A 27311-nucleotide genomic window follows, 5' to 3' on the forward strand; every position below is an offset into this window, starting at 1 on the left:
CATTCTCTCAACCAGCTTTATGAGGTAGTCACCTGGAATGAATTTCAATTAACAGGTGTGTCTTCTTAAAAGTTAATTTGTGGCATTTCTTTCCTTCTTAATGCGTTTGAGCCAATCAGTTGTGTTGTGACAAGGTAGGGGTGGTATACAGATGATAGCCCTATTTGGTAAAAGACCAAGTCCATATTATGGTTCAAATATGCAAAGAGAAATGTCAGTCCATCATTACCTTAAGACATGAAGTTCAGTCAATCCGGAAAATGTCAAGAACTTTTAAAGTTTCTTCAAGTACAGTAGCCTTCATTTAATTTTTTGGGGTATTTTTACATTGTAGAATAATAGTGATGACATCAAAACTATGAAATAACACTTTTTTGGTTACTTCATGATTCCATGTGTTATTTCATAGCTTTGATGTCATCACTATTCTTCTACAATGTAGAAAATTGTAAGAATAAGGAAAAAACGAAAATAAAGGCTTTGTCCTGTCTAAACGTTTGACTGGTACTGTACATATATAGAAATACCTTATAAGAGTTGTTAAAATGCATTTATTTACTGTGATATATTTGAAACAGTTTGTTTCCATGTTCACCCTCATCCACATCTTAGAAAATCACACTTATAAAAACATACACTTTGCATCACTGTAACAAGGGACAAAGTACGGGCAAATGTTAAGATGACGTTCAGATCATTAGTGTCATGTTTCATGTCAAATGAATGGCTATATTATACATTGGTCCTGTGTAGGTACATTAGTCCAAAGTCCTGAACCCCAACAGCACTAGTCACACAATGGCGAAGCCTCACTCTTCACTCAAGTAACTGCCAGTAAATTCAACAAGACAGGCACTTGGAATATATTTACACCAGTACCATTTGTCTTGCAGAAACCCCCCCACATAAAATCTCGAAACTCCTTAATTTGAATTAACAGAAAGAGATAAATCAACCACCCCATTTTGACCACTGACTGCACACAGGGGGACACTCGTGTTATTGATCTCTGTGTCAGTCAGTGTCTTTTTCATCACCGTTCCAAATAAAATAAACATCTCACTTCAGAAAGTCAAGGGTGTGTGGCGTGTTGACAGACAGAAGACCACATTTCAGAAGTGTATAGCCCCATCCTCTTTTCTCGCCACATTGTTCATTGGTTCCAAGCTCAGCGGCAGTGTCCATGTGGCCTCGTCCCAGATCTGTTTGTGCGGTTTTCCCAAATCCATTGTTGTCATTGTCAAACAAATCTGGGACCAGACTAGACAGTCCAGTCTCCTAGCTGGTCACTTTAGAAAGAGAACGTAGAACGCCATGGTCACACAGGATAGAGCCACTGTCAGGTGAAGCCTGGTCCCAATCACAGATGCTGTTGAGCCAATAACAAAGACAATCAAGGTGATATCAAGTTGTAAAAAAACATCACATTTCACACTCATTAGAAAAGCCAGTGGAGGTGTTTGTGCAAAATGCACAAGTGATATGCATTAACTTCTAATGACATCGTGATTAACTTTCCCTTTTACAAAGCATATGTTTAGGGGTGCCTGATTTAACGCTGTTGACTAATTATCAATCTCTGGCATGTTATTTTGGGCGGCACCATCTTAATCCCATTAAATACCTTTGTAGAACACCCCCCAGACCCCTCTCTTCTCTGCCAGCAGCCAGCCCTTCACTCGAGGCACTTTCTTCAGGTAGGCACAAGTGCAGATAAACAGCAAGCCGAACACCAGTAAACCATCGAATGAATACACTGTTCAGAGAAATATACTAGGCATTATAGCAAGTTGATGTATACATTTCACAGATTTGTTTTGTACAGTTTATGAAATTAGCTAAAGTTAACGAATTGTGCATTTCAAGCAAGTTTGACTATCATTTAGGGCTTCATTAGGCTTTTGACATGAATGGCTTGTGCTGTGAGCCACGTCTCCACATTTGCTAGTTGGCTTGCTAACAACACCCGAACTTCCTGGTGGCTAAAGTTAGTTAGCTAACTACGTTAGTAAGCAACTGTACTTCCATTTGTTTCATGATGCAGAAATAAGCGTCGCATACCGTTTGCCATTTTCACAGGTTGTGGTTACTGCCAAATGATTTTAAAATCAGTAACGTATCTGTATGCTTCTTGTCGTTTTTTAGTAGTTATACATGAGCGACTTCTGTAAACAGGCTGATCAGTGGAGCTCGAAATACGTCGATTTGAGTGCTACTGGAAAGGAAGGACTAATGGATCGACGAGCAAGAAGCATCACAGGAACAGAAGGAATGCTGGAAGCAAAGGCAGGCAGCTCTACTACATTTGTATTTGTTTGACCAGATAAACATTTACATGTATCTGAGTAGTAGGACAATCTGAGGGCTTTTGAGACGCACGAGTACATGAAAGCCAGTTGCAGAACCATTCTATTCCATATCTTGTACAATAAGGGTGCATCTCTAAGTGGAATCTTTTCCTTTTCTACTTCCATCTGCATTCTGCACTGATTTGAAGAGCTAAACTGGACCTATGTGATGTTTTCACATCTGTGAGGAAAGGAGACAATAAGAGGAAGTCACTTTAGACTATTGAAATGCACCCCATGTGCGGGGAAAATCCACCTCTCTCTATTCACATTTAGGGCTGGTTTTCCTAACAGAGATTGGTCCTAGTCCTGGACTAAAAAAACGCTTTCAATGGAGAATCTCAATTTTGTGATTTTTTTTTTTTTTTTTTTTTGTCCAAGATTAGGCTTAATCTGTGTCTGGGAAACTGAATGTCTAATCCTATATATCATCTAACGTAGCAAGCAAGCATACTCTATCACTCTTTTACTCCCCCGGCCTGTTGGTTCATGTAACATTCCAGTATTGGACTTATTGAAAACACCCTACAGTAATAGCACGCATATATTAATTCATTTACTTGAAAGCATAAAGGCCTTTGTCCTTAGACCATGTTGTCAGATTTACTAGACAGCATTAAAGGGCTCAGCTGTCAAGGAGTAGATTCCCAAAGATGCTGAGAGGACTGCCATGTTATCTTGGTTTAAAAGCAGCATAGCAACTCCACTTGTTTATTCTGCATTACATTACATTTGTAATTTGGAGTGGTTAAAAGCAGCATTGATGTCCACGGCAATTAGCTAATCTGACGTCCCAATCCCTGGGGCTTGTGGTTTGTGGTGAGGCTTAGTGCGTCTCAAATGGTGCCCTATTCCTTATGTAGTGCACTACTTTTGACAAGAGCCCTGGTCAAAACGAATGCACTATATAGAGAATAAGGGTGTCATTTGGGATGCAACCATAATCTTGAATAGCGTAACAGGATTACAGGGGTTGTCTACTACCACTGTGTGTTGCCAACTGGTAGGTTAAGTCATTGAACTGTAACCTACAGACAGTCTTCTACTCAGCGACCGCACTACTATGTTGGATTCGGAAGCCAGAAAGAAGCAGACACCTGTCTGTGTCGAGGTGTGTGGCATTTGACAATGGACTATTGAATAAGAGAGAGGGGGATCTTGTAGCTTGATAGAAATGGGGGACTGTGGCGATCGTGCCATGGAAGGGTCATACAGCGCAAAGAAAGTGAGTCTATTTATTATCGTATGAACTCCTGTCTGAACTGGAGGCTCAACAGTCATGTCAACAGGTGGTGATCATAGAAATATAATTATGTTATATTTCTATGGTTAACAGGTGATTCTGTTCAACACAGAAAAGTATCTGATCTGTGATGATGATTGATAATGTCCTTTAAAGATGGGACTCAATGTTCATTATGCATTAGTCCAATGGATGGACCGCAGTGCTTTCTGGATTTGAGATGTTTTATGGGGTTATATTCAAGGCAGAGCAACAACTTTAGTGTTTATATTTAATCAGTAATAGACCATTACAGACAGTGTGTGGAAGGACAATTGGCCTAGCGTCATCCGGGATAGGGGAAGGTTTGGCCAGGGTAGGCCGTCATTGTAAATAGGGTTTGTTCTTAATTAACTGGCTTGTCTAGTGAAATAAAACAATACAATAAAAAATTGTTACTACTAATGGCCACAAGGTGGCCAGGTGGGCTGTCAAAGATGGGTCATCTGAATCTAGCAAGAAGGGACGACCTTCTTATTGAACTGATTTGACCATAAACTGATGATATAGTGATACAAATTCAATCTAAGAGGTTGTCCCCTCAAGAAATGAATACATAGTTGTGATTTAGCACGATGAAATGGAATGATGTGTGTCAGAGTTTGATGTAGCGGTCTAATCTCCCGACTCCAGAACACATATGCCCCCTCGGTAATTGTGCCTGAATGGTTTGGGAGAAAACAAGCCAGTAGACCAGATTGGACTGGTCTGGATGGCGACAGGCACTCACGCAGTCCTTAACTTTGGATCTGTCCCAGTCTCCGTCCCCGGCTTTGTCCTGGGCTAAAAGTGAGTCACCCTGTTCCCTGTCTGTCCCTCTTAATCCTCCATTTCCAGATCAACACCCTGCTGGGACCTGGCTCCAAGAGGGAGGGGGAGCGAGAGAGAGGGCACCAGGACATCATAGTTTATACACCCAGTGCCATAGATAGCAGATAGTTCTTGGCACCATACAGTCTTTAATATAGAGTGACATGTCTTATATGGCACATTTCCATACAGGATTTACCCCAGTGTTTTACCCAAAAAGCTCAGACTTTTCTATTTACATCTACGTGGACCGGCACCCCTGTCTCACTGGGCCATCGCTCCGGCGGACATGCTCTCACTTGGGGCAAAAGCCAGGCCACTGGTACTTTTCCAGCTGGAATTTACATAACAATGACTGTGAACTTTAACACCTCACAAAGCAACTGTTTTGATTATGCGGAGGTTGATTCTTCTCTTCACAAGTCCTCACTGTCAGCCCTAGCTATGGAAATCCAATTTCCGTAGTATAACATAAGGGTGTATACGCTATTGTAACACCGATGTTACAGTCGAAAAGCATCAATAGACAGACATGCGGGCACAACTTGGCACAGCACAGGGCGTGCTGGGTAGTTGATGGACTGCAGGACCAATAGCGGTCACTTCCCACAGCCTCCTTGTCTCCAACATATTATGTGTGCAGCGCCATCAGTCCAGCAAGCAAGACAATCTAGACCTGTAGTAGATCTGCAGTGTTGACATTACTTGTGGCCTGGAACAAGATGGGTTTTGACTTTGTCTGTCTTAGTGAAAGGCCAGTCACAACAACTGCAGTCTGCCATCTGCCCGCTGGTTAATATGATACTATCCATGAGACTTACTTCCAAACAAGAGTTGATTTCAACTACTGGGTGTGGCTGGCAGAGGCATGTGCTCTGCTGTGTGCGGACTAGAAAGGACAGTCTGTTATGATGAGTTGATTCTCTCTCACCAGCTGTGGTAGCCACTTCTGTACTTCCAATCGTAACACTTTACAATACATTCACCTTCATAAAGGCTTGTACAAGTTTTCTAATAAGGCTATTACATGGTTTTAAAAATGTGCATAAGTTGTTCAGTTCTAATAGCGTGGTGTTTTCTTTTCAACGGCCTCCAGGGTGTAATGAGAAGGACGAAACGTGCATCGTTATGTACCACAATCTCTCTCATTTGTTGATATTTATTTTTTTTGCCATCAAATAGTTAACATGGCATTGTCATCATGATGACATTAAAGCTCCTGTGGTGATGATGAGCTTGATAATGGACCAGGGAAACCTTGGCAACCTTGAGGGTGGAGCCAAACATTTTGATAACGCCTGACGATCTGAAAGGGTGATAAGGCGCGTTGCATAATTCAGTCGTCAGCCATCAGCTCCCTCTGTGCGGCAGCACTTTGAGTAAATACAGACGACATGCGTTAATAGCCTAGCCAGGGATGGCCCTTCCTCTTGTAGCACCTATGCAATTACACAACCTAGATCACACAGGGCAAATCAACAAGCAGCTTGATTAACAAAGGGACGACTTGATTACATAGCATATTGTTTGATTAAAAGGTGTTCTGTGATGGATATTGTTTTGCACTATAGGAAAATAACACACACACACATCTACTGTTTCTTAGCAGGTTCTGGAGATGGTGATCAAATAGCATGTGGAGCAAAAGTTGAAAGAGATTCCACTATGTGGGTTCATTGACAGTGTTTCAACCGTGAGGTCTTCATCAGTTCTCTGTTTTACACCGTTTCCTTGGTACCATGTGGTGCGGATGTGTTGTTCCCTACTGCATCATGTTACAGGACCACATGCAGTGCAGTGTTTGTTATACTCTGCTTGAGTTAATGAATGATTTCCTCTCTTTTCTCTCTCACCTTTCAGGTGCTTCCTCAGCGGCCAGGATTTCGACACCACCGAAAAGGTATATCTGTAGTAAAACCTAGTACTGATTAAATTCATGTGATCTAGATTTGATGGTACAAGTTGACTTGTGCTAACCTGAGTGCCTGTTCATTTTTGCTCTCTTGTCAATTCCTCATGGAATTTTCTGACAGCAACAGAGCTGGCAAGAATCAGGCTAGACTTGTGCCAAATCCTCTGAAAAATAATGAACCTTTTCCTCTCCTGGAGAGAACTATGTGTGCCGCGAGCCCCTGTCCCGGCAGTCTACAGAGTTTAGTGAGGTCCCGGAAGGGACTCAGACCCAGTCCCAGCAGCCGCCCAGGGTGAAACTGAACGGCTCCACTGTGGAGACACCCAGCCACCACGACCTGCACCGCGAACTACTGCTCAGCACCAAACGGTTGGTTAATAATATATAATATATGCCATTTAACAGACACTTTTATTCAAAGCGACAGTCATGCGTGCACACATTTTACGATTGGGTGGTCACGGGAATCAAACCCGCTACCCTGGCATTACAAGCACCATGCTCTACCAACTGAGTTACAAAGGACCAACTTGAAATAAAGACTCACATATACTTACAATATACACAGAAATAGACTAAAGGTTCTATTATACAGTGCATTTGGAAAATATTCAGACCCCTTCCCTTTATTCACATTTTCTTACATTAGTTCGAAAATAGATTAAATTGCCCCCCCCCCCCCATCAATCTACACAATACCCCATAACGACAAAGCAAAAACAGGGTTTTAGATATTTTTATTTACATAAGTATTCAGACCCTTCGCTCTGAGACTCGGAATTGAGCTCAGGTGCATCCTGTTTCAATTGATCATCCTTGAGATGTTTCTACAACTTGATTGGAGGCCACCTGTGGTAAATTCAATTGATTGAACATGATTTGGAAAGGCACGCACCTGTCTATATAAGGTCCCACAGTTGACAGTGCATGTCAGAGCAAAAACCAAGCCATGAGGTCGAAGGAATTGTCCATAGAGCTCCAAGACAGGATTGTGTCGAGGCAAAAATCTGAGGAAGGGATCCAAAAATGTCTGCAGAATTGAAGGTCCCCAAGAACACAGCAGCCTCTATCGTTCTTAAATTGAAGAAGTTGGAACCACCAAGACTCTTCTTAGAGCTGGCCACCCGGCCAAACTGAGCAGTCGCGGGAGAAGGGCCTTGGTCAGGGAGGTGACCAAGAATTCGATAGTCACTCTGACAGAGCTCCGGAGTTCCTCAGTGGAGATGGGAGAACTTTCCAGAAGGACAACCATCTCTGCAGCACTCCACCAATCAGGCCTTTATGGTAGAGTGGCCAGATGGAAGCCACTCCTCAGTAAAAGGAACATGACAGTCCACTTGGAGTTTGCCAAAAGGTACCTAAATTACTCTGACCATGAAAAACAAGATTCTCTGGTCTGATGAAACCAAGATTGAATTATTTAGCCTGAATGCCAAGCGTCACGTCTGGAGGAAACCTGGCACCATCCCTACGGTGAAGCATGGTGGTGGCAGCATCATGCTGTGGGGATGTTTTTCAGCGGCAGGGACGGGGAAACTAGGCAGGATTGAGGCAAAGATGAATGGAGAAAAGTACAGAGAGAACCTTGATGAAAACCTACTCCAGAGCGCTCAGGACCTCAGACTGGGATGATGGTTCACTTTCCAACAGGACAACGACCCTGAGTACACAGCCAAGACAACACCGGAGTATCTTCGGGACAAGTCTCTGAATGTCCTTGAGTGGCGTAGCCAGAGCCTGGACTTGAACTCAATCGAACATCTCTGGAGAGACCTGAAAATAGCTGTGCAGTGACACTGCTTTAGAATTATGGGGGTATTGTGTGTAGATTGGGGAAAAAAAAAAACATTGAATCAATTTTAGGATAAGGCTGTAACGTAACAAAATGTGGAAAAAGTCAAGGGGTCTGAATACTTTCTGAATGCACTGTATGTCTCAAAAGTTTTAAGAAAGATCACATCTGCCAACGCATAAACAGAATTAATGGTGCAGATACACTACATAGCCAAATTAGTGGATTCTGCTATTTCAGCCACACCCGTTGCTGACAGTTGTATAAAATCGAGCACACAGCCATGACAAACATTGGCAGTAGAATGGCCTGTACTGAAGAGGTCAGTGACTTTCAACGTGGCACTGTCATATTGCCACCTTTCCAAAAAGTCAGTTAGTCAAATATCTTCCCTGCTAGAGCTGCCCCAGTCAATTGTAAGTGCTGTTATTGTGAAGTGGAAACGTCTAGGAGCAACAATGACTGTTGCGAAGTGGTAGGCCACACAAGCTCACAGAACAGGACTGCCGAGTGCTGAAGCGCGTAAAAATCGTCCTCGATTGCAACACTCACTACCGAGTTCCAAACTTCCTCTAGAAGCAATGTCAGCACAATAACTGTTTGTCGGGAGCTTCATGAAATGGGTTTACATGGCCGAGCAGCCACACACAAGCCTAAGATCACCATGTGCAATGCCAAGCATCGGCTGGATGCTTGGCCGCCATTGGACTGTGGAGCAGTGGAAACGCGTTCTCTGGAGTGACTACATCTCGTAGTCCGAAGGAGGAATCTGGGTTTGGCGGATGCCAGAAGAATGCTACTTGCACCAATGCATAGTGCCAACTGTAAAGTTTGGTGGAGGAGGAATAATGGTCTGCGGCTGTTGTTCATGGTTTCGGGCTAGGCCCCTTAGTTCAAGTGAAGGGAAATCTAAACGCTTCAGCATACAATGACATTCTAGACAATTCTGTGCTTCCAACTTTGTGTCAACAGTTTGGGGAAGGCCCTTTCCTGTTTTAGCATGAAAATGCCCCCGTGCACAAAGCAAGTTCCATCCAGAAATGGTTTGAGATTGGTGTGGAAGAACTTGACAGGCTTGCACCAGAGCCCTGACGTCAACCCCATCGAACACCTTTGGGATGAATTAGAACGCCGACTGAAAGCCAGGCCTAATCGTCCAACATCAGTGCCCGACCTCATGAATGCTCTTGTGACTGCTGCGGGGACTTGCTTCCATTCAATCTTCCAACATCTAGTGGAAAGCCTTCCCAGAAGAGTGGAGGTTGTTAGAGTAGCAAAGGGGGGGACCAACTCCATTTTAATGCCCCTCATTTTGGAATGAGATGTTCGAAGAGCAGTTGTCCATATACTTTTGGCCATGTAGTGTAATTGTGTGTGGGATAAACCGTATTGGTAACTAAATGATGGTGCTTTCATTCCCAGTTGTAGTGTGTGTATTCATTTATATTTATGGCTCTGTCTGCCTCATGGCACATACATACTTGTAATGACATTACAGTTAACGTGTTACACCGTCCTCAGGCCTCAGTGTATATGTCATACCCTTTTCACACAACCATGCCAACTCGATCCGTCCTCTTCTGGCTTTGATATTTTCTTTTCACATTGTAGACAGACATGCAGGCACCGCTTGGCACAGCGCAGAGCAAGCTGTGCCTGCATGGTCTCGCAACTATGGTGGATGCAAACCAGGCCGGCACAGTACAGCTCTGCTTGGCTCAGTAGTGTGAATATGTCTGAATATGTTGTCTGTTGTGACTCTTTTTAGAGGCCTGTTGCCGGGAGAGAAGCCTGAGCTGAAGCGAGTCCTGGAACAGAGGAGGCTGGAGCAGCATAGAGAGCAGGAACTGGCTCTACGGCCTCCTTTAGAACTGGAGACTGAACTACGCAAGAGACAGCAGATACTGCTGGAGGTAGTACTCAGAAACACACAGAAACACACACAGAAACACACACACTATGTTGTTAACAGTAAGAGGATAAACAAATTGTGTATTTACAAAAATAGTTTATTACCATGTTTGAGAAGAAAAAAAAAAAGAAGTTATTGCATCCAGTGTGGCTCAGTTGGTAGAGCATGGCGCTTGCAACGCCAGGATTGTGGGTTCGATTCTCATGGGGGAACAGTATGAAAAAGTTTTTAAAAAATGTATGCACTCACTACTGTAAGTCGCTCTAGATAAGAGCATCTGCTAAATGAATCAAATGTAAAATGACGTGTCTGAAATGAATCTACTGTTGTGTTTCAGTATGAGCAGGAGGAGATCAGGCGTCGAGAGGAGCAGGAGAAGGGTGTCCCTGAGTTTGTTCGCGTGAAGGACAACCTGAGGCGCACACAGGTGTCTGGGCAATGAAGGCCACATGATGCTCTGTCCCTTCCCATCACCCCCCGCAGCCTCCCACCACAAAGGCTCTGGCTGCGGCCCGTTTCTACACCCAGGAGTCCAAAGACTGCACTTCTACGCCTCCCACACCACAATGGTTCTGCCATTACAATGAGACCACCCTCCTGTTTTGCCCTCCACCAGCCTCCACTGTGCACCATAACCTACAGCTATATGATGAGGGTCAACTTCACTGCAGCAAGTTACTGAAAAGACTACTACTGGGACTGACATGCATCTCTTGCTGGACTGTTTCTACTTTGTGAAAAAAGCAAATAAAGAATAAAATTAGAAAATGTGTGAATATCAAGCAATGTAGGAACTGGTCAATAGGTTTCAATGTAGAGAATGTGAGTGAAAGTGCATAGGTCTACTTTAAATGATGTGTATGTTCAGGACAAATATTTTGTTCTTTACGAATAGATTCATTATTTTTCTAAGTATTTTTTTATTATTTACTAGAAACACTTTTTGTTTTGAAGTCTGCATTCAAGTCAATCACTTGGTTTACAGCCGCATAGTGTCAATGTGTAAGTGTATTCATTTTTGGGTTTGTTTATTTCTTTCAAAGTCCATAAATTAAGTATAGGTTACTCCACTATTGGACACATGACAGTGACTGGAACTCTACATTTTGTCGTTAAAGCATCAGTTGTCACTCATAGCTAAACCACCAATGACAGATGGTATGTGTATTAGTCCTATTCGTTGAATTTAATCGTTTGCCTGTTCTTGTTGCTCCTTTTCTTTTTAAGCAATGTGTTTATCAAGAAGACAATAAAGATTTCCAGGATTACAATGATTCCTTTTTCAGTAACCCTTGTGTTCTAGAATCTACAGGGACAACAACTTGAGAATCGATACTTGTGTAGCTCTCCTGGCCTCAACAGATCCCTCTCACTGCGGTCTTTCACATGGCTATAGGACTTAATTAGCTGATCTTTTCATTCCATCACGGGATGAGCAAAAAAGCTGGCCATCTGGAAGGATGGGAGGTGGGGGAGGGGTAGCTATAACGACATGCTCTCCCTCTCCCCTCCCGGCCCCGACCAGGCGTTTAAGGGATGTCCGCGGGTCTGGGGGTGGGGTAACATGGGTTGCTTAACATGGGTTGCTTATTTAATTTAAATGTATTCTACAATCCATAATTCTCCTTGGGTGACTAAGTAAATGCTTATATTACTAATGTATAACTGTAGGGCTGGGTAATAGCCTATCTGAGAAAAGAACTATAGTCCAAATTCATCATTGTAACATTTTGGATGCATGTCACGCATTCAAGTCAGTGGGCTGTAAGTCTACTGCTATTATTCATCACACTCCTACCAGCCAGCTGTCCACCGGCACTCGCCTCTGCCTCTTCCCCCAAACTTTTCTTTCCTCCAGCTATCATTCTCTACTATAATGTCCCCCCCTCCGGGTGTCGTGTGCTGTGTCAATGGGGCAGAGCGTGTCTGGAGAAAAAAAAATGCTCTCGATTGAAAATGTTCCTTGTAGATAAGGGGAATTAACCAACATAAAGTTACATTTCTTTTCTTCTTTTTTTAATCGTTCCGCAACTATACCACGTAAAATAAAAAAAGTCTGTCAAATTCACAACTCACAACAGTTGATCCGCGTAAAACTCATTTGCATTTGGGAAACTAAACCCACAGCTCAAGTGAGACAACCCTCTCGCTTTCCAGATAATGGTATGATCTGAGGACAGATGTCCCACCAGAGAACGGAACGCCGCCCCCCCTACAATGCCCATCACACATCTGACTTGAGAAAGACTCAGCATGCTGTGAAGTCCTCAGGATTGCTGGACCGACGCGTTTTAAAAGGTAAAAACATTCGAATTTTATGAAGGTATTGTTGTTATATGGGAAAATGAGAATACAGTTACAGTGACAGGGTATTGCACTCTGGATGTTACAATGTAGACAGGGATAAACTATGGGCAACTGATACAAAGTATAATTCGATGTTATATTGCAGCTATATGAGTTCTGCGTGACTGAGGATGACTTTTTCAACTCTGAAAAGTATGCTTTATTTCAGACATGAAATATTTTTGTTACTTTAGATGAGTCACTCTCAGACATCCTGTTACTTTACATGGTTATTATTTGTCTGATAAACTGTGAGTCATGACAATTGCTGAACGTTTACTTCCCAGAATTAAAATTGCAATAGTCCTGGCATATTACTCAGCGAGAGTGTGTCGAGTCTAAACACACTAGTCATTTCAATGACACAACAATGAGTAGATCCTGCCACATGTTGAAAGCTATTTAACACAGGAAGATGAGACACAAGTAGCTAATGTAATGGTCTCACATAACATACCTTTTGTCTTTGAACCCAAAAAAGTTTAATGGGGTTATTTTCATCCATTGCCACTACACAAGATAAGTTGTCCATTTGAAATTGCTGACAAACAACTCCCAATGACCTGTAACACCTCAGTGTTAATTGTGCTTCAGTATTTGCAAAGTTGAATTCTTTACTTGTGACAAGCACATAGATGATTTGACAATTGACCTGTAGGGTAAAGGAAAAGAAGCAGAGATACTATGAAAGGGCGAAGAAGCTAAGTCAGTCAGTCACGCATCCTGTTACCATAATTTACAGGGGTTGACCACTATTAAGTCGTCTTGAGGCCCGGAGAGTCAAAGAAAGCCATGTGTCTTGATCTTGGAGAACAATGGAGGATCTCTTCTTAGGTCTCTGTATTTATATTGTCTTTGGTCTGCATCAGAGGTGCTGTGTCTGGCTAGGATATGGCCTCCACCGCCAGGGACCAGGAAAGTATGTGTTTGCTCATTACGGCAACTTTTATTATTGTCTCCATTGGAAAACTAAGCCTCTAATAATGATGACACCGTTCTGAATGGAAGTTGACATAGGAAACATGTTCCTAGTATAGGGCTCCCGAGTGGCGCAGCGGTCTAAGGCACTCTATCTCAATGTAAGTGGCGTCACTACAGTCCCTTGTTCGGATCCAGGTTGTATCACATCCTGCCGTGATTGGGAGTCCCATAGACCGGCGCACAGTTGGCCCAGAGTCGCCTGGGGTAGGCCGCCATTGTAAATAAGAATTTGTTCTTAACTATATATAGTATTGATGGGCTTTGGATTGGATTGGAGTTTCATTTAGATCAATGATGATCAATAATCAGTCTGCTGATTCATTCTCTCCATTCCCTCTGTATATATACAGACAGAACAGAATGGATCCATTTTGCTGAATGGATGTTGGCTCTTGACCAGCCTCTGAAATCAGACATACTGTAAAGTCGTTTGGTTTCTTCCATAGTATCAGCATACCCTAGAGAATCTTAATTACAGGCTTCACATAGGCCTGGTTTGGTTTCAGTAGAACACACATGCACACGTACACACACACACATACACACACAGGCATCCCTCACTGTTTCCTAGGGTAGCTAGCCCCCGTTGGTAATTCCAGCAGCCTAGACCCGACCACAGTGGTAATGCAATGGTGGTGGTGGGCTACATTCCAGGAGAATCCCAGAGGCACACACACACACACACACACACACACACACACACACACACACACACACACACACACACACACACACACACACACACACACACACACACACACACACACTCTTCCAGGGGCTCATGGGAATGGATGGTGGATAACAGGAAAAGTCTGGGAGACAGACAGTGAATCCTCACCATCATCCTCTCCTCCTATAAACAAACCGTTTCCCGTTAGATGCTTCGTTGTCATGGTCCGGCGAGCAGAGGGGAATGAGGATGGGTGTAACCGTAAGCTACTATCCTGAGAAACCCTCCTTAGATGGCTGTCATCGTTTGCTGTGATCATCATCACAGGACTGGTGTAATTAAGCTTGTTATGACAACAGCAATGAAGTCATGTGCTATAGGGTGGAGCATAAGGTAATGGCAATACTTCTGCAGGAAATGCTGAGCTAATTGGCTATTCTTGACCCAATGGAGTGATTTGTTGATTTTCAAATTCACCCCTCCTCAGTCCTCACCCTATGTTTTCAACAATCATACTTGTATACAGTATAAAGACTATGGCAATATTAAATGTCAATATGATGATGTCAATGCCCTGGGAAAAGGCTACCTACATGAGAATGCTGTTAACTGACTACAGCTCAGGGTTCAGCACCATAGTTCCTTCCAAGCTCATCACTAAGCGAAGGGCACTGGGACTGGACACCTCCCTCTGAAACTGGAACCTGGACTTCCTGACGGGCCGCCCCCAGGGGGTGAGGGTAGGCAACAACACATCCACCACGCTGGCCCCTCAGAGGTGTGTGCTTAGTCCCCTCCTGTACTCCCTGTTTACCTATGACTGCGTGGCTGGCACAATTCCCAACACAATCATTAAGTTTGCAGACAACACGACAGTGGTAGGCCTGATCACCAACTATAGGGAGGAGGACAGAGAATTGGCAATGTGGTGCCAGGACAATACTCTCTCCCTCAACATGAGCAAGACAAAGGAGCTGATAGTGGACTACAGGAAATGGAGGGCCGAGCACGCCCCCATTCACATCGACAAGGCTGTAATAGAGCGGGTCGAGAGCTTCATGTTTCTCGGTGACCACATCACTAAAGACCTATCATGGTCCAGACATGCCAACACAGTAGTGAAGGGGGCACTACAATGCCTCTTCCCCATCAGGAGACTGAAAGATTTGGCATGGGCCCTCAAATCGTCAAAAAGTTATACAGCTGCACCATTGAGAGCATATTGACTGCTCGGCATCCGACCGCAAGGCGCTACAGAGGGTAGTACGTATGGCCCAGTACATCACTGGGGTCGAGCTCCTTGCAATCCAGCACCTCTATGCCAGGCGGTGTCATAGGAAGGCCCTAAAAACTGTGAAAGACCAACCACCCAAGTCATATACGGTTCTCTGCTACCGCACGGCAAGCGGTACCAGAGCATCAGGTCTAGGACCAAAAGGCTCGTGAACGGCTTCTATCCACAAGCCATAAGACTGCTGAACAGTAAATCAAATGGCTACCCAGACTATTTACATTGACCCCTGTTTATTATCTATCCTGATTGCCTCGTCACTTTTTCCCCTACCTACATGTAGGGGTATTATCTTAATTACCTATACTACCTTTTCCCCCTGCACATTGACTTGGTACCAGTACTCCTTGTATATAGCTTCATTATTGTTATTTTATTGTGTTACTATTTCCTTTTTTTATATTTAGCGCATTTTTATTAAAAACATTCTTACTTTTTAACTCTGCATTGTTGGGAAAGGGCTCTTAAGTCATTATTTTACGGGAAAGTCTACGCCTGTTTTATTCGGTGCATGTGACAAAAAAAAGTTCTGATGTTTTGCTCTCTTTCCCCACCCTATGTTGTCAGTGCTCACATACAAAGACTATATGGAACATGTTGTATGTTTTGGCATACGTTTACAGATTCTAGAAGGTCCTGAATGATGCTGTATCCCAACCCAACTCTTCCACCCACCCACTCAGTAGATATAGGCTCCAGGTAACCACAGACATTGTGAAAGTCTTAGGAGAGTTATGGGGTGTAAGTGGGCAAAATACCACATTAGCCTCTGCCTGCGTCTGATTAGCCAGTTCCTGTGTTCCTCTTGTCGTCTCAGTTTTATATTAATCATGTGGCTGCGCCAGGGAGTCACCCACTCAGACTCAGACCTGTTCATTTCCTCTCTTAGAGAGGAGGTATTCTAGCCTGGAATCGAAAAGGATATGCTCTGAATGTGCTCTGCTTCTGCTCGTATCAGTTTTCATTCCAAGCTAGAGTTCCTCTTCCTTCCACTGTCTCGCTGTAGGCCCCTATCTCAGCCACAGCTCTGTTCCTTCCCCCCCCCCCCCTCCTGCTCTGTTGTCTCACTGTTGGGCCAAGCAAACCACCACTCCTCCTCGGCTGGAGCTGGATCCAGCCCATCCAGAGGTGTCAGCAGTTATTGAACCCACAGTAGATTATGCAGACTGGTGGCTGGATACAGGGGATATAGAGCCTTTGTTTGCCTCTGTGTTTTCAGCCAACAGCGGTAGACTATAGCATGCTGTTCACTCTTTGTGCTGCTCTGGCTTTCTCAAAGCTGCATCAGTCCACATGGGTTACTCTGCTGAATGGACAGAGGATGGGCCGATATAGGCCGACCCAGCCAGTGGGACTCAACACAATAACATCCTGGCCAGGGGTTTCTCATGATCCCTACAGGAACAGGCCTGATACCCATCTCTAAACATCACTGCTCTAGATAGGACCAGTGGATTACTTGGACTTGGTCACCCACAGCGGCTAAGGCTACATGACCTGAATGTGAATAGAGACATGAGCTACATGAGCTCCTTCTGTCCGTTGACATACTGAAGTTGTGTTTTTAGACAGAGATACAGAAGATACATGTCAGCAGCCCCAATAGCTGCCCGGTCTGAAGGAAGTTATTTCCTGTGTTGTAAAAGTCTCCTGGTGTGTCCGAAATGGTATCCTATTCCCTAGATAGCGCATGACTTTTGACCAGAGTTATGGTCAAAAGATGTGCACTATATAGGGAGTACGGCGCCATTTCTTACACATACTTGTACTACTGATCTGTTACAAGGGATGGTAATGATATCTGATAATCTCGTTAGCTGCCATAAAGAAGTCCTTTGTGATCTGCTGAAATGTGGAGTAGAGGAGAATGACAGCTTCAACTGATGACAGACACGTGAATGAAAATAAAGTTATTCACCTAGAAACTAAATATAGATTTTTCTAGTCTTATCCTTAGTTGACTTCCTCAACTCCCCCCAACTCATGTCAGATGACATGAGAATCAAGTCTGTCAATGAGTCAGCCTTCACTTCCTCTCCTGCTATACAGATGTAAGATCTCCATTTGAGCCAGTTTGCTACAGCAGGAAAATAATCCTGCAGCAACTGGAAATTATGTGGATTATAATTAATGGACATTTTTTGTAGTTGATCCATTTTTCATTAGGGAATATCAAGTCTGACATTTTAAAGTGAAAATTACAAACTTTAGAAGCTTTTTTAAACCTTGACAAGTTTTCATTTCCTGATGTGCAGGAAAATGATCAGAAACAAAAGAGTGATCAAATCAAGATCCTACATCTGTAGAACCCAAACATGATTTTCAACTTGCTGTTCTGTCCCCTATGCTGGGCTTTATAAGTCACTTTTAGACTCTTGGGTTAGCTTCAAGGACGACCTACAGTATATAAAGTGACAGATTATTGAATAGTCCATAAACATGAGTTGCACACATACACATTTTTTATGTGTTCTACAGTGTGAGAATGTGTCAGTGAAATCAGAGATGTGCCAAATCATGAATCTCCAGTGGCTTTAAGTGAGCTGTCTGATGCTACAGAGACAGGCTAAGCATTGAGACATTCTTCCACTTCAAAAGCCCCTTGAGGGTTGTTTCTCTGGACACCGATTGAATGGAGAGCTGGTGTGTGTGCGTCTGTGTGTGTGTGTGAGATTTTGGGAGGGGGAACAGGTGCAGTCCACAAGAGGGGTAATTTCCTTGCCTTGCAGCCATCTGCTTTCTTCTGGGTCTTTTTGCGGGTCCGTCCCTTTAAACACCCTCTGACACACCTCACGGCGACACACAACACACACACACACCCTTCCGGAGAATGGTGGTGTGCCCTGTGACCGTCGCCATGGCGCCCGGTTGTGGATTAACCCCTGGTCCCCTCGCACATGTGCCGAGTCAAGCGTGGAGGCTGCTGCCTATTGTAATAGGAGAACAGGGGAGAAGAGGATGGAAGCGGCGGGAAGAGGGAGATGGGGGTAGCACTAGTGGGGACTAAATCAGTGTTTAAAGAGACATTTAGCAACAGGGGTGGAAACTGATGATTGTGCAATATTTTGTAATAGTTTTTTAGGTGAAGCAATTTTTCACTTTCCTGAGTGATCTAAACGTTGGATATGTTTTTTGTGTGAATAACGATGATTTATACAATCTGATTAAAACGATTTAACTCTTTTCCAACAGGTATTGTTTTAACACTGTAAAGAAGACCTTCCAACAGCCATGATGGATAAAGAGGATATGCATAAAGAGGAGATCAGTGACACTGACAGTGGGATCATACTCAACTCAGGTAGGAGCTTAACACATCAACAATGCTGAACTTTAGATCTCGGTGCAGATATAAAACTTTATAGAAAGCACTGAACATATTATTAATGCTGAAACCTAAATATTTAATCTGTTTTTACAATTGTATGTGCAAATATTGAACTTTAGAGATAAATTCAGGAGCTAGAAGTTTAGTGATAGTATAGTTTCATAAGGACTTGAAGTGAGGCGACCATCTCTGTCGGCGCCATCTTGCATCTAGTAGGGTAGCTACAGATGTAGGATCTTAATTTGAGCCAGTTTGCTACAGCAGGAAAATAATCCTGCAGCAACAGGAAATGTGAATTATGATGTGGATTATAATGAATGAATTTTTTTTGAAGAGGTTGATACATTTTTCACAAGGTAAAATATAAAAATGGAAATTACAAACTTTAGAAGCCTTTTTTAACCTCAAATACACTATAAATTGTACATTTCCTGCATTGCATAAAAATTACCCAGCAACAGAGTGATCAAATTAAGATCCTACATCTGTAGAAAAAAATATATAATCCATAATGATCGTTCATTTTGTGATAAAAGCTCCAAATGTGGCACCATGTGATGCCTATAATGGGGGCCTGTGCTCTGTTTTAAACGCTCCATTAACATCATCTCCTATGTGCGATGCAGGTCCTGACAGCCCCACGTCGCCGGTCAAGGACTTGACCACTCACACCCGAGCCATGAGGCTGAAGCATCAGGTTCTGGAGGAGAAACTGGAACAGTGTCTACTGGAAATCAAAAAGCTCTGCATCAGAGAGGCTGTGAGTAGTCACACTGGAATTAGGGATCTAGTCAACACAGCGTCTTACCCATTAGACCAAGAGGACATCCTCAGAGTTTGAGGTGACATTTGGGAACGTGATCATGAGAACGTGATTCCAAATCACCTCTTCTACATTTAGAGTTGATGGTTAAGATATAAGAAGTGTGTGTTTACAAACAAATCGACTTGATTTGGGATTTGCTTTATTTACAGGAGCTGACAGGAAAACTGCCGTCAGACTACCCTTTACTGCCTGATGAGAAGCCCCCTCGCGTTCGCAGGAGAATAGGAGCGTCCTTCAAACTGGACGACAGACTCATACACCAGGATGGAGAGGTACAGTATAGGTTACTCAGTTTGGTTTTGTTTCGTTTGAAATTCAGCCAGGTGTAGCAACATCTCTCAATGTCTTGTGGTTCAGTGCAAAGTTCTCTTAATGTATTGTGGTTCAGTGCGAAGTTCATCTATTGCAATTTCCACAAAGTGTTTTGTAAAAATGTGAAATAATTTCTCTTCCTGCATCTCCCGAGTGGCGCAGCGGTCTAAGGCACTGCATCGCAGTGCTAGGGGCGTCACTACAGACCCGGGATTGATCCCAGGCTGTATCACAACAGGCCGTGATTGGGAGTCCCATAGTGCGGCGCACAATTGGCCCAGCTTCGTCCGGGTTAATGGAGGGTTTGGCCGGGGGGCTTTACTTGACTCATCGCGCTCTAGCGACCCTTGTGGCAGGCCGGGCACCTGCAGGCTGACCTCGGTCGTCAGTTGAACGGTGTTTCCTCTGACACATTGGTGCGGCTGGCTTCCGGGTTAAACGCGCGGGTGTTAAGAAACACGGTTTGGCGGGTCTGAGTACGCATGACTCGACCTTCGCCTCCCGAGACCATTGGGGAGTTGCAGCGAGAAGACAAGATCGAAATTGGGGAGATAAAGGGGATTTTTTTTAAATCCTGCTATTGTGGTTCTTGACCCCTGATCGAAGCTAAAAACCCTCTCCACAGGATTCAGAACTCCACTCCCTAGAAGCTGACCTGGCCTTGCAGCTCCAGATCGTTGAGGCGGCTCGTAGACTCTCAGTGGAGGATCACCTGTCCAAACCACAGAAGAAGAGCAGGCTGCAGCAGTGCAAGAGGGAGGAGAAGAAAGTCAAGGATCTACAGGAAGCTGTGTTTCAGCACAGGATCAGGAAGGAGTGCTCCTCTCCACCAATTAACAAGAAGAATAACTCAGCCAAACACAGAGGTGAGTGCTGTGCATTTGCTACTTCTGCCCCCATCTGGACACGTTGGGCTCTGCAATCTGCAGGGAGGTTAGGTGCCGTTCTCACTCAGTCCGAAAGGAGGTTGGATGGATTGTCTTTTTTTATACACAATTGTTTTGTTATTAAATCACATAAGCAGTACATTTCATAAGAATTACACTACAATGTTTGATCATTTGCCCAACCCCTTCCCCTAATTGAATAAAGTCTTGAATAAAGCCTCTTTCTGTCGCCAGATCTGTGCATGTCTGATGACAGCTCCCTGTCTGATGCAGTGGCCTTGGACGATGGTGAGTTATCAACTAACACAGTAGAAATTCCAATACAGTTCAACACCTCCAAAGTGTCATCATGTCTGACTCTTACTATTATGTCTTCTCTGTCTATCCATAGACGTCGATTCTGGCCATCTCTCTCCCTCGGCGTCTGTAGACCCACTCCTGCAATCCTCTGTGGGCTCCCTGTCCCTCCAGTCCTCCTCCTCCCAGGGCAGTCTCCAACACTCCTCCGGCCAGAGCCTCGTCTCCAGCTGCAGTGTGGAGCAGACCCAGACCCAGAGCTTCAGTATGGGCTCCAGCTGCAGTGGGGAGTACCCTGAACGCTCCCCCATCCAGAACTCCCCCTGGAGAGAGTCTAGCCTGGATCAGCCCTACCTAAGACCCAACAAACCCCTCTCTGCCTGCAGCAGCAGGTCCAGGTAAGAGTCCACGTCCTTTTTGGATTGGAACCCTGTGGACTAATAACCCAGCTAGCACAGTGGATCTGGGCCGATTCCGCCTGAGAGTCAGACTCGGCCGACGTCATGTGGCCCAAGTCTGGGCCATCTTCGGCAGTATTACTAATGGCTGGCATGCCGGGATTGACCTCGGAACGATTCCTGTGTGAGTTATCATCTGGCCCAAATGTATTACTTGGGGCTCGGGCTGATTGTGGCTACTCTCTGGCAGATGATAACACGGGCTGCTTTATATAATTAACATTTCATTATTTATTTTTCCATATCTTCTCATTGTTTCTGTGATCCAAAAATTAAATTAACATTTAAATGACATTCTTTAAGAGTCCTATTTAAGTGGTATTTTAGTATTTTAATACTTTGTGCAAGGCAATTGATGAGCATGAAAAACTGGATGGGGCCTCACAAGTGGCGCAGCGGTCTAAGACACTGCATCACAGTGCAAACTGCGTTGCTACAGATGCTGGTTCGATACCCACGCCGGCTGCGAACGGGAGACCCATGAGGCGACGTACAATTGGCCCAGGGTTGTCTGGGTTAGGGGAGGGTTTGGCCGGCCTGGATGTCCTTGTCCCATCGCGCTGTAGCGACTCCTGTGGCTGGCCAATCACATGCACGCTGACACGGTCACCAGCTGTACGGTGTCTCCTCCGATACATTGGTGTGGCTGGCTTCCAGGTTAAGCGTGCATTGTGTCAAGAAGCAGTGCAGCTTAGTACGGGAGTTGCAGCGAAGGGACAAGACAGTTGTAAAAAAACAAATGTGTGGATGGGTAAAATTTGTATGTATAATAGTCATATTTAAAATGACTAAATTGGGAAATTCTGTATACATTTATTTAAATTAGCATCAGGCCGCTTCTGGGGGGATTCTGGTAAGATCCCGGCAAAGTCGGCAGAATTCCGGTAGACAGCAACGGCCCGATGTACTTGGGCCGATTCTGGGCAGTCATTCATTTTGATTCTGGGCCGAGTTCAACACCTGATTCCGGGCCGATTCAATCAGTTCCGACCCCCCGGAAGAGGGACGCTTCTGGGCCAATTCCTCATTGCTAGCTGGGAAAGGTGGAGCAGCTGACTGTGCAGGCCCGACTTCACTACTAAAATATTTATTCTGCTCAGAACCCCATAAAAAGTGATTTGCTTTTGACTACATATACTGCATGACTCTAACTTTTGAACTAGCAGTTGTTATACTCCTGCCCTGCCCCCCTCTCTATCTCCTTATTTCTCGGAGCAGCAGTCCAGTAGGGACCCCAGTGTTTCCTGCAGACAGTAGAGTCCTGCCCTCCCACTTCCCCTCCATTAAGAACCTGGCTCTGAGACATGGACAAACCCACTCCTCCAGTGCCCCCTCTACTCCAGAGCTGCACGTACGCAGACAGTACTCACAGTCCTTCAGGTAAACAACCAATGCTTCAGAACGTCAACACCATAACACAGAATGTCAAAACCATAGCAACATGACTGTGTTGATTGGCTTTATTGTGTCTTCTTATGTGTCTGTTGTTGTGGACTTTGGTTGTGGATTTGTCATAAGTAACATCAATTATATTCATAAAATACAATGACTAATACATGTAATAATGAAGTTGCTGTATTAATGCACATTATAGGGAGAGAGACTTTGCATCACAGTAGTTCACTTTTTTCTCCCCTGTCTATTTTCTTCTCAGACTTCCCAAAAGTAAGCCCGCTCATGACCTGGGTGAAGGACGTGGGCGTGCCAGGTTGCCACGCAGACGGCCGGAGTTCCTGGTTCGGTCTCCACAGTACTCTCCCCAGCGCTTGTACCAGTCCAGCTCTGAGGACAGCAGCTCTGAACACTCTGTCCCCTCCTACACCAGCTCCCCCAGCCGGGACAATCACATAGACAGGGAGGGCCCCGCACCCACCGAGATCCCCAAGCTCTGCCCTCCTCCCTACGGCTTCCACTACGGAGCTAAAAGTCCCACCAGCCCTGCTTTCAATGGCTCCAACAGCCCCAGCTTTTACAAGAACAACAACCAGCACCAGTCCTCTCCCAGCTTGAGAAGGAGAATGGCGGAGGAAGGCCACTGTTCCCCTCTTTCCCCGCAGGACCTGCACAGTCCCCTGGGGAGGGATCTCTACCTTTCCCCCTCCAAGGCCCCCCAGCCCCAGCACAGGCACTGGCAGCAGGAGGGACAGGGGCCCCCACCGTTATCCCCCAGGAGAGTTCTGAAGCTCCCACTCCCCTACACCCACCTCGTACGTACCCCGTCACTGAGGGAGTACCCCGAACACCTCGCCCGGGTGCTGCCCAGGGAGATTGTGTCAGAGGAGCTCAATTCCTGGCACCAGCGGAACCAGTTCCAAAATCAGTCCCAGAAGTCACGCCCGGGTTCCCTGGAGCGCCAGGGGTCGTTCAGAGTAAAGAGCCCCACGTCCCCTCACCTCCTGCCCTACATGCAGGTGACAATGCCCTCTAACACTCACGAGGATAACACACATTTATCTTAGCATAACTAGCATCCCCCATTTATATATTAAAACATATAGATATGGAACTAAAGGAACGTGAATGTGTTGTTGTGTTTCAGGGTCCCCACCAAAAGGTGATCCTCCAGAGGGCTGCAGATGGAACTCCAGTGCAGTGGTTTGTTGAAGAGGACTCAGAGATTGTTAGCCAGGTGTAACCACAGCCATATATACTGTGTACGGTACATAATGATATGTGTATATCTATACAGTATATGTCTCTGTCTGTAACCAGGGGGAGTCGCCCTACTGCAGTATGCTATGCTACACACGAGGAGCGAAGGACCCTCTCTAAACTATTGAGTATGTCTGTATTTATTGAATCTATGGACTCTGTGAGATTATACTGTATGTCCCTGGTGAGGGACAACTGTCCTTGACAAAATGCAGAAGACGACCTTGGCTCCATGGGTAGTTGGGTACCATGATAAGCACCTAGCTCTACCACTTGTGACGTATGTATTTTATCTTTATGTAAAGCAAGTTTGTAATTTCTATGTAAGGCTCTTTGCCAGTTTATTTATTTTATTTTGAAAAGAAAGTTGATATTGTGAATCAATTTGATTATTTTCTACAGGTTAAATATGCTATGTTTTTGTAACAAGTTTCATACATTTTTAACTGGCTATAATATTTCAAGATTACTGCTTACTGTAGACTCTCTTTGTGTGTGGTACACATATTTGCACAACAAGGTTCACCTAGGTTCCAAATGAAGTTACGGCCTTCCTAATATAATCATTTATTTCTTTAATAAAATGTCTAGACTGTATCTGTTTTATTTCTCTATCTATTAACTTAAGAGGTTTCCTCAAGCAGTATAGGTACAATATACAGGTAACTCCCCAAAATAAAGGAAACACCAACATAGTGTCTTAATAGGACGTTGGGGCACCACGAGCCGCTAGAACAGCTTCAATGCGTTTTGGCATAGATTTTTTGGGGGGCAGTTACCTGTAACTCTCACTAGAATTTTATTATATCATTTTTCATATTATTTTTCAAAATAGTGTTAGAAAATGCTAGAAAGTTGCTGTTTCTCCTTAAGCTGTAGTACACTAACAATAACACGAAATAAGCTGAATGTTAACCTGTTAAACTATTCATTTATATTAATCTAAGATGCCTTTGTTTCTAACTGGTTGGTTTGAAGCATGATTGTGTTGGATGTTTTCACTGCATTGCGGTTTTGTTGTGGTACTAACCAGTTGATTATATCAGTTTTGATATTGTTTGTATATTTATAATAAAAAGGCTTTATATTACTGATTCTCAAAGTGCAATTTCTTTTTAGAGAGATTCATTTGCAGAGGCATTTGTTTCTAGTGAATATAAAATATCATAATAACAATATTGTTAACCTTTTTTAAAACTCAGGCAAGTTTGCACACAAAAAGGACAACACAGTGACATTGTCATACTTAAATGGATTAATCACAGAATTGAGACGTGATTCTTTCAGGAATGTTTATTGGGTGAAGCTGTTCAATGACCAATCAGAAGCCAGGTCAGAACCAGGAAGTGCTTTGTCTGTCTGTCTCCTTCAGGAAGTGTTTGTGTTAAATCTCATCAGCTCACAACAGACGTTCAGGACCGAGCCAGAAGAGGATGATCAGTAGTATCACACAGCAGAGCACTACCAGATACACACTGAGGACAACCCAGCGGCAGTGCCACATCCAGTGGGCCAGGGGGTGCTCTCTGCACATAGGGCCACACCTAAAAAGAGAAGCTGGGTGTCACTGTCATGGCAATAAGGTATGGAAGAATAAATGTTGAACTGCAATATACTTCCATAGTAGTGACATCAGAGAAAGTCAAAGTATAGCCCCCCACACATTGACTCTGTACCGGTACCCCCTGTATATAGCCTCGCCATTGTTATTTTACTGCTGCACTTAAATTTTTTAATAATGTTTTACTTATCTATTTTTTACTTTGTCTTAAAACTGCATTGATGGTTAATAGGGATCCCTTAACGCTCAAATCCCATCCGGTGAAATTGCAGAGCGTCAAATTCAAACTACAGAAATATATTTAACATTCATATAAATACAAGTGTAATACATCAAAATAAAGCTTAACTTCTTGTTAATCCAGCCTCTGTGTCAGATTTCAAAAAGGCTTTACGGCGAAAGAACACCATGCGATTATCTGAGGACAGCGCCCCGCATACAAAAACAGGAAAACCATTTTTCAACCAGGCTAATGCGACACGAAAGTCAGAAATAACGATATAATAAATGCCTTACCTTTGAAGATCTTCATCTTTTTGCAATCCCAAATGTCTCAGTGACACAATGAATGGTCGTTTTGTTCGATAAATTTCTTCTTTATATCCCCAAAATGTCAATTTATTTGGCGCGTTTGATTCAGAAATAAACCGGTTCCAACTCGCCCAACATGACTACAAAGTATCTGATAAGTTACCTGTAAACTTGGTCCAAACATTTCAAACAACTTTTCTAATCCAACCTCAGGTACCCTAAAATGTAAATAATCGATCAAATTTAAGACGGAATAAACTGTTTCCAATACCGGAGAAAAATAACGAGGAGCGCGCTCCTTTTCACGCACACCAAAAGACTTGAGTCCATCTGAGTGACACATGGAAAGAATAGGACTACTTCTTAATTTCTCAAAAGAAAAACATCGAACAATTTCTAAAGACTGTTGACGTATAGTGGAAGCCGTAGGAACTGCAATCTGGGCCCTAATAAATCAGGTTTCCCATAGAAACGCATTGGAAAACACAATGACCTCAAAAAAGAATCCCTGGATGGATTGTGCTCGGGGTTTCGCCTGCCAAATCAGTTCTGTTCTACTCACGGACATTATTTTAACAGTTGTTGAAACTTTAGAGTGTTTTGTATCCAATACTACCATGCATATGCATATCCAAGCTCCTGGACCTGAGTAACAGGCAGTTTACTTTGGGCACACTTTTCATCCGGACGTGAAAATACTGCCCCCTATCCCAAATAAGTTTTTAAGGGCTTGTAAGTAAGCATTTCACTGTAAGGTCTACACCTGTTGTATTCGGCAAACGTGACAAATACAATTTGATTTGATTTGATTATAAGTGACTTACGTTCCAGTGATGCATTGGTCGGTGTGTGTCATCATTGTTTTCTCTCTGTTCCCTTTCCTCCTCTCCGTCCTCTCCAGTGCGGACTTGCCTTTATGGCTGTACCTTATTAAAGTATCCAAAGGTGAACTTTCACAGACACACATGCCATGTTAGAATACAACAACAAGGCCCTTGTTAAGCCACCTCCTTGTTGTGTTATTGTGCCATTGTCGTGTTATTATTGTACCTCTGAACATGTGTATAACAGGGTCGAACTGTTGATGTGTTAAAACGCTGTCTCTCTCAGGGCTA

At 43.9% G+C, this 27311-nt stretch overlaps 3 protein-coding genes across 5 annotated transcripts; 2 read left to right on the forward strand and 1 right to left on the reverse strand.

Annotated features, from left to right (window-relative positions):
- Positions 1 to 528: 528 nt before the first annotated feature.
- LOC115169022 (protein kish-B) lies at positions 529 to 2278 on the reverse strand. Its single transcript, XM_029724634.1, has 3 exons — positions 2062 to 2278; positions 1625 to 1756; positions 529 to 1369 (listed from the first exon to the last, which is right to left on the reverse strand). The coding sequence occupies exons 1-3, from the start codon at positions 2069 to 2071 to the stop codon at positions 1287 to 1289; spliced, it is 225 nt and encodes a 74-aa protein (XP_029580494.1). The 5' UTR covers positions 2072 to 2278; the 3' UTR covers positions 529 to 1286.
- On the forward strand, positions 1615 to 11330 carry zgc:195245 (protein FAM107B). Of its 3 annotated transcripts, XM_029724631.1 has the most exons (6): positions 1615 to 1697; positions 2146 to 2286; positions 6301 to 6340; positions 6550 to 6721; positions 9913 to 10057; positions 10394 to 11330. In XM_029724631.1, exons 2-6 carry the CDS (start codon positions 2155 to 2157, stop codon positions 10496 to 10498), a joined length of 594 nt encoding a protein of 197 aa, XP_029580491.1. In that variant the 5' UTR covers positions 1615 to 1697; positions 2146 to 2154; the 3' UTR covers positions 10499 to 11330. The 3 variants fall into 3 exon arrangements, with proteins under 3 accessions (XP_029580491.1, XP_029580493.1, XP_029580492.1); XM_029724633.1 differs by lacking the exons at positions 1615 to 1697; positions 2146 to 2286 and adding an exon at positions 3373 to 3459; XM_029724632.1 differs by lacking the exons at positions 1615 to 1697; positions 2146 to 2286 and adding an exon at positions 3382 to 3573.
- A 944-nt stretch (positions 11331 to 12274) lies between these two features.
- On the forward strand, positions 12275 to 25194 carry inavaa (innate immunity activator a). Its single transcript, XM_029724635.1, has 10 exons — positions 12275 to 12354; positions 18537 to 18645; positions 19299 to 19432; positions 19648 to 19770; positions 20436 to 20676; positions 20932 to 20985; positions 21089 to 21392; positions 22671 to 22832; positions 23107 to 23863; positions 23992 to 25194. Exons 2-10 carry the CDS (start codon positions 18576 to 18578, stop codon positions 24085 to 24087), a joined length of 1941 nt encoding a protein of 646 aa, XP_029580495.1. The 5' UTR covers positions 12275 to 12354; positions 18537 to 18575; the 3' UTR covers positions 24088 to 25194.
- Positions 25195 to 27311: the final 2117 nt, after the last annotated feature.

Source organism: Salmo trutta, chromosome 30 (assembly GCF_901001165.1).
Source record: "Salmo trutta chromosome 30, fSalTru1.1, whole genome shotgun sequence".
Taxonomy (NCBI): domain Eukaryota; kingdom Metazoa; phylum Chordata; class Actinopteri; order Salmoniformes; family Salmonidae; genus Salmo; species Salmo trutta.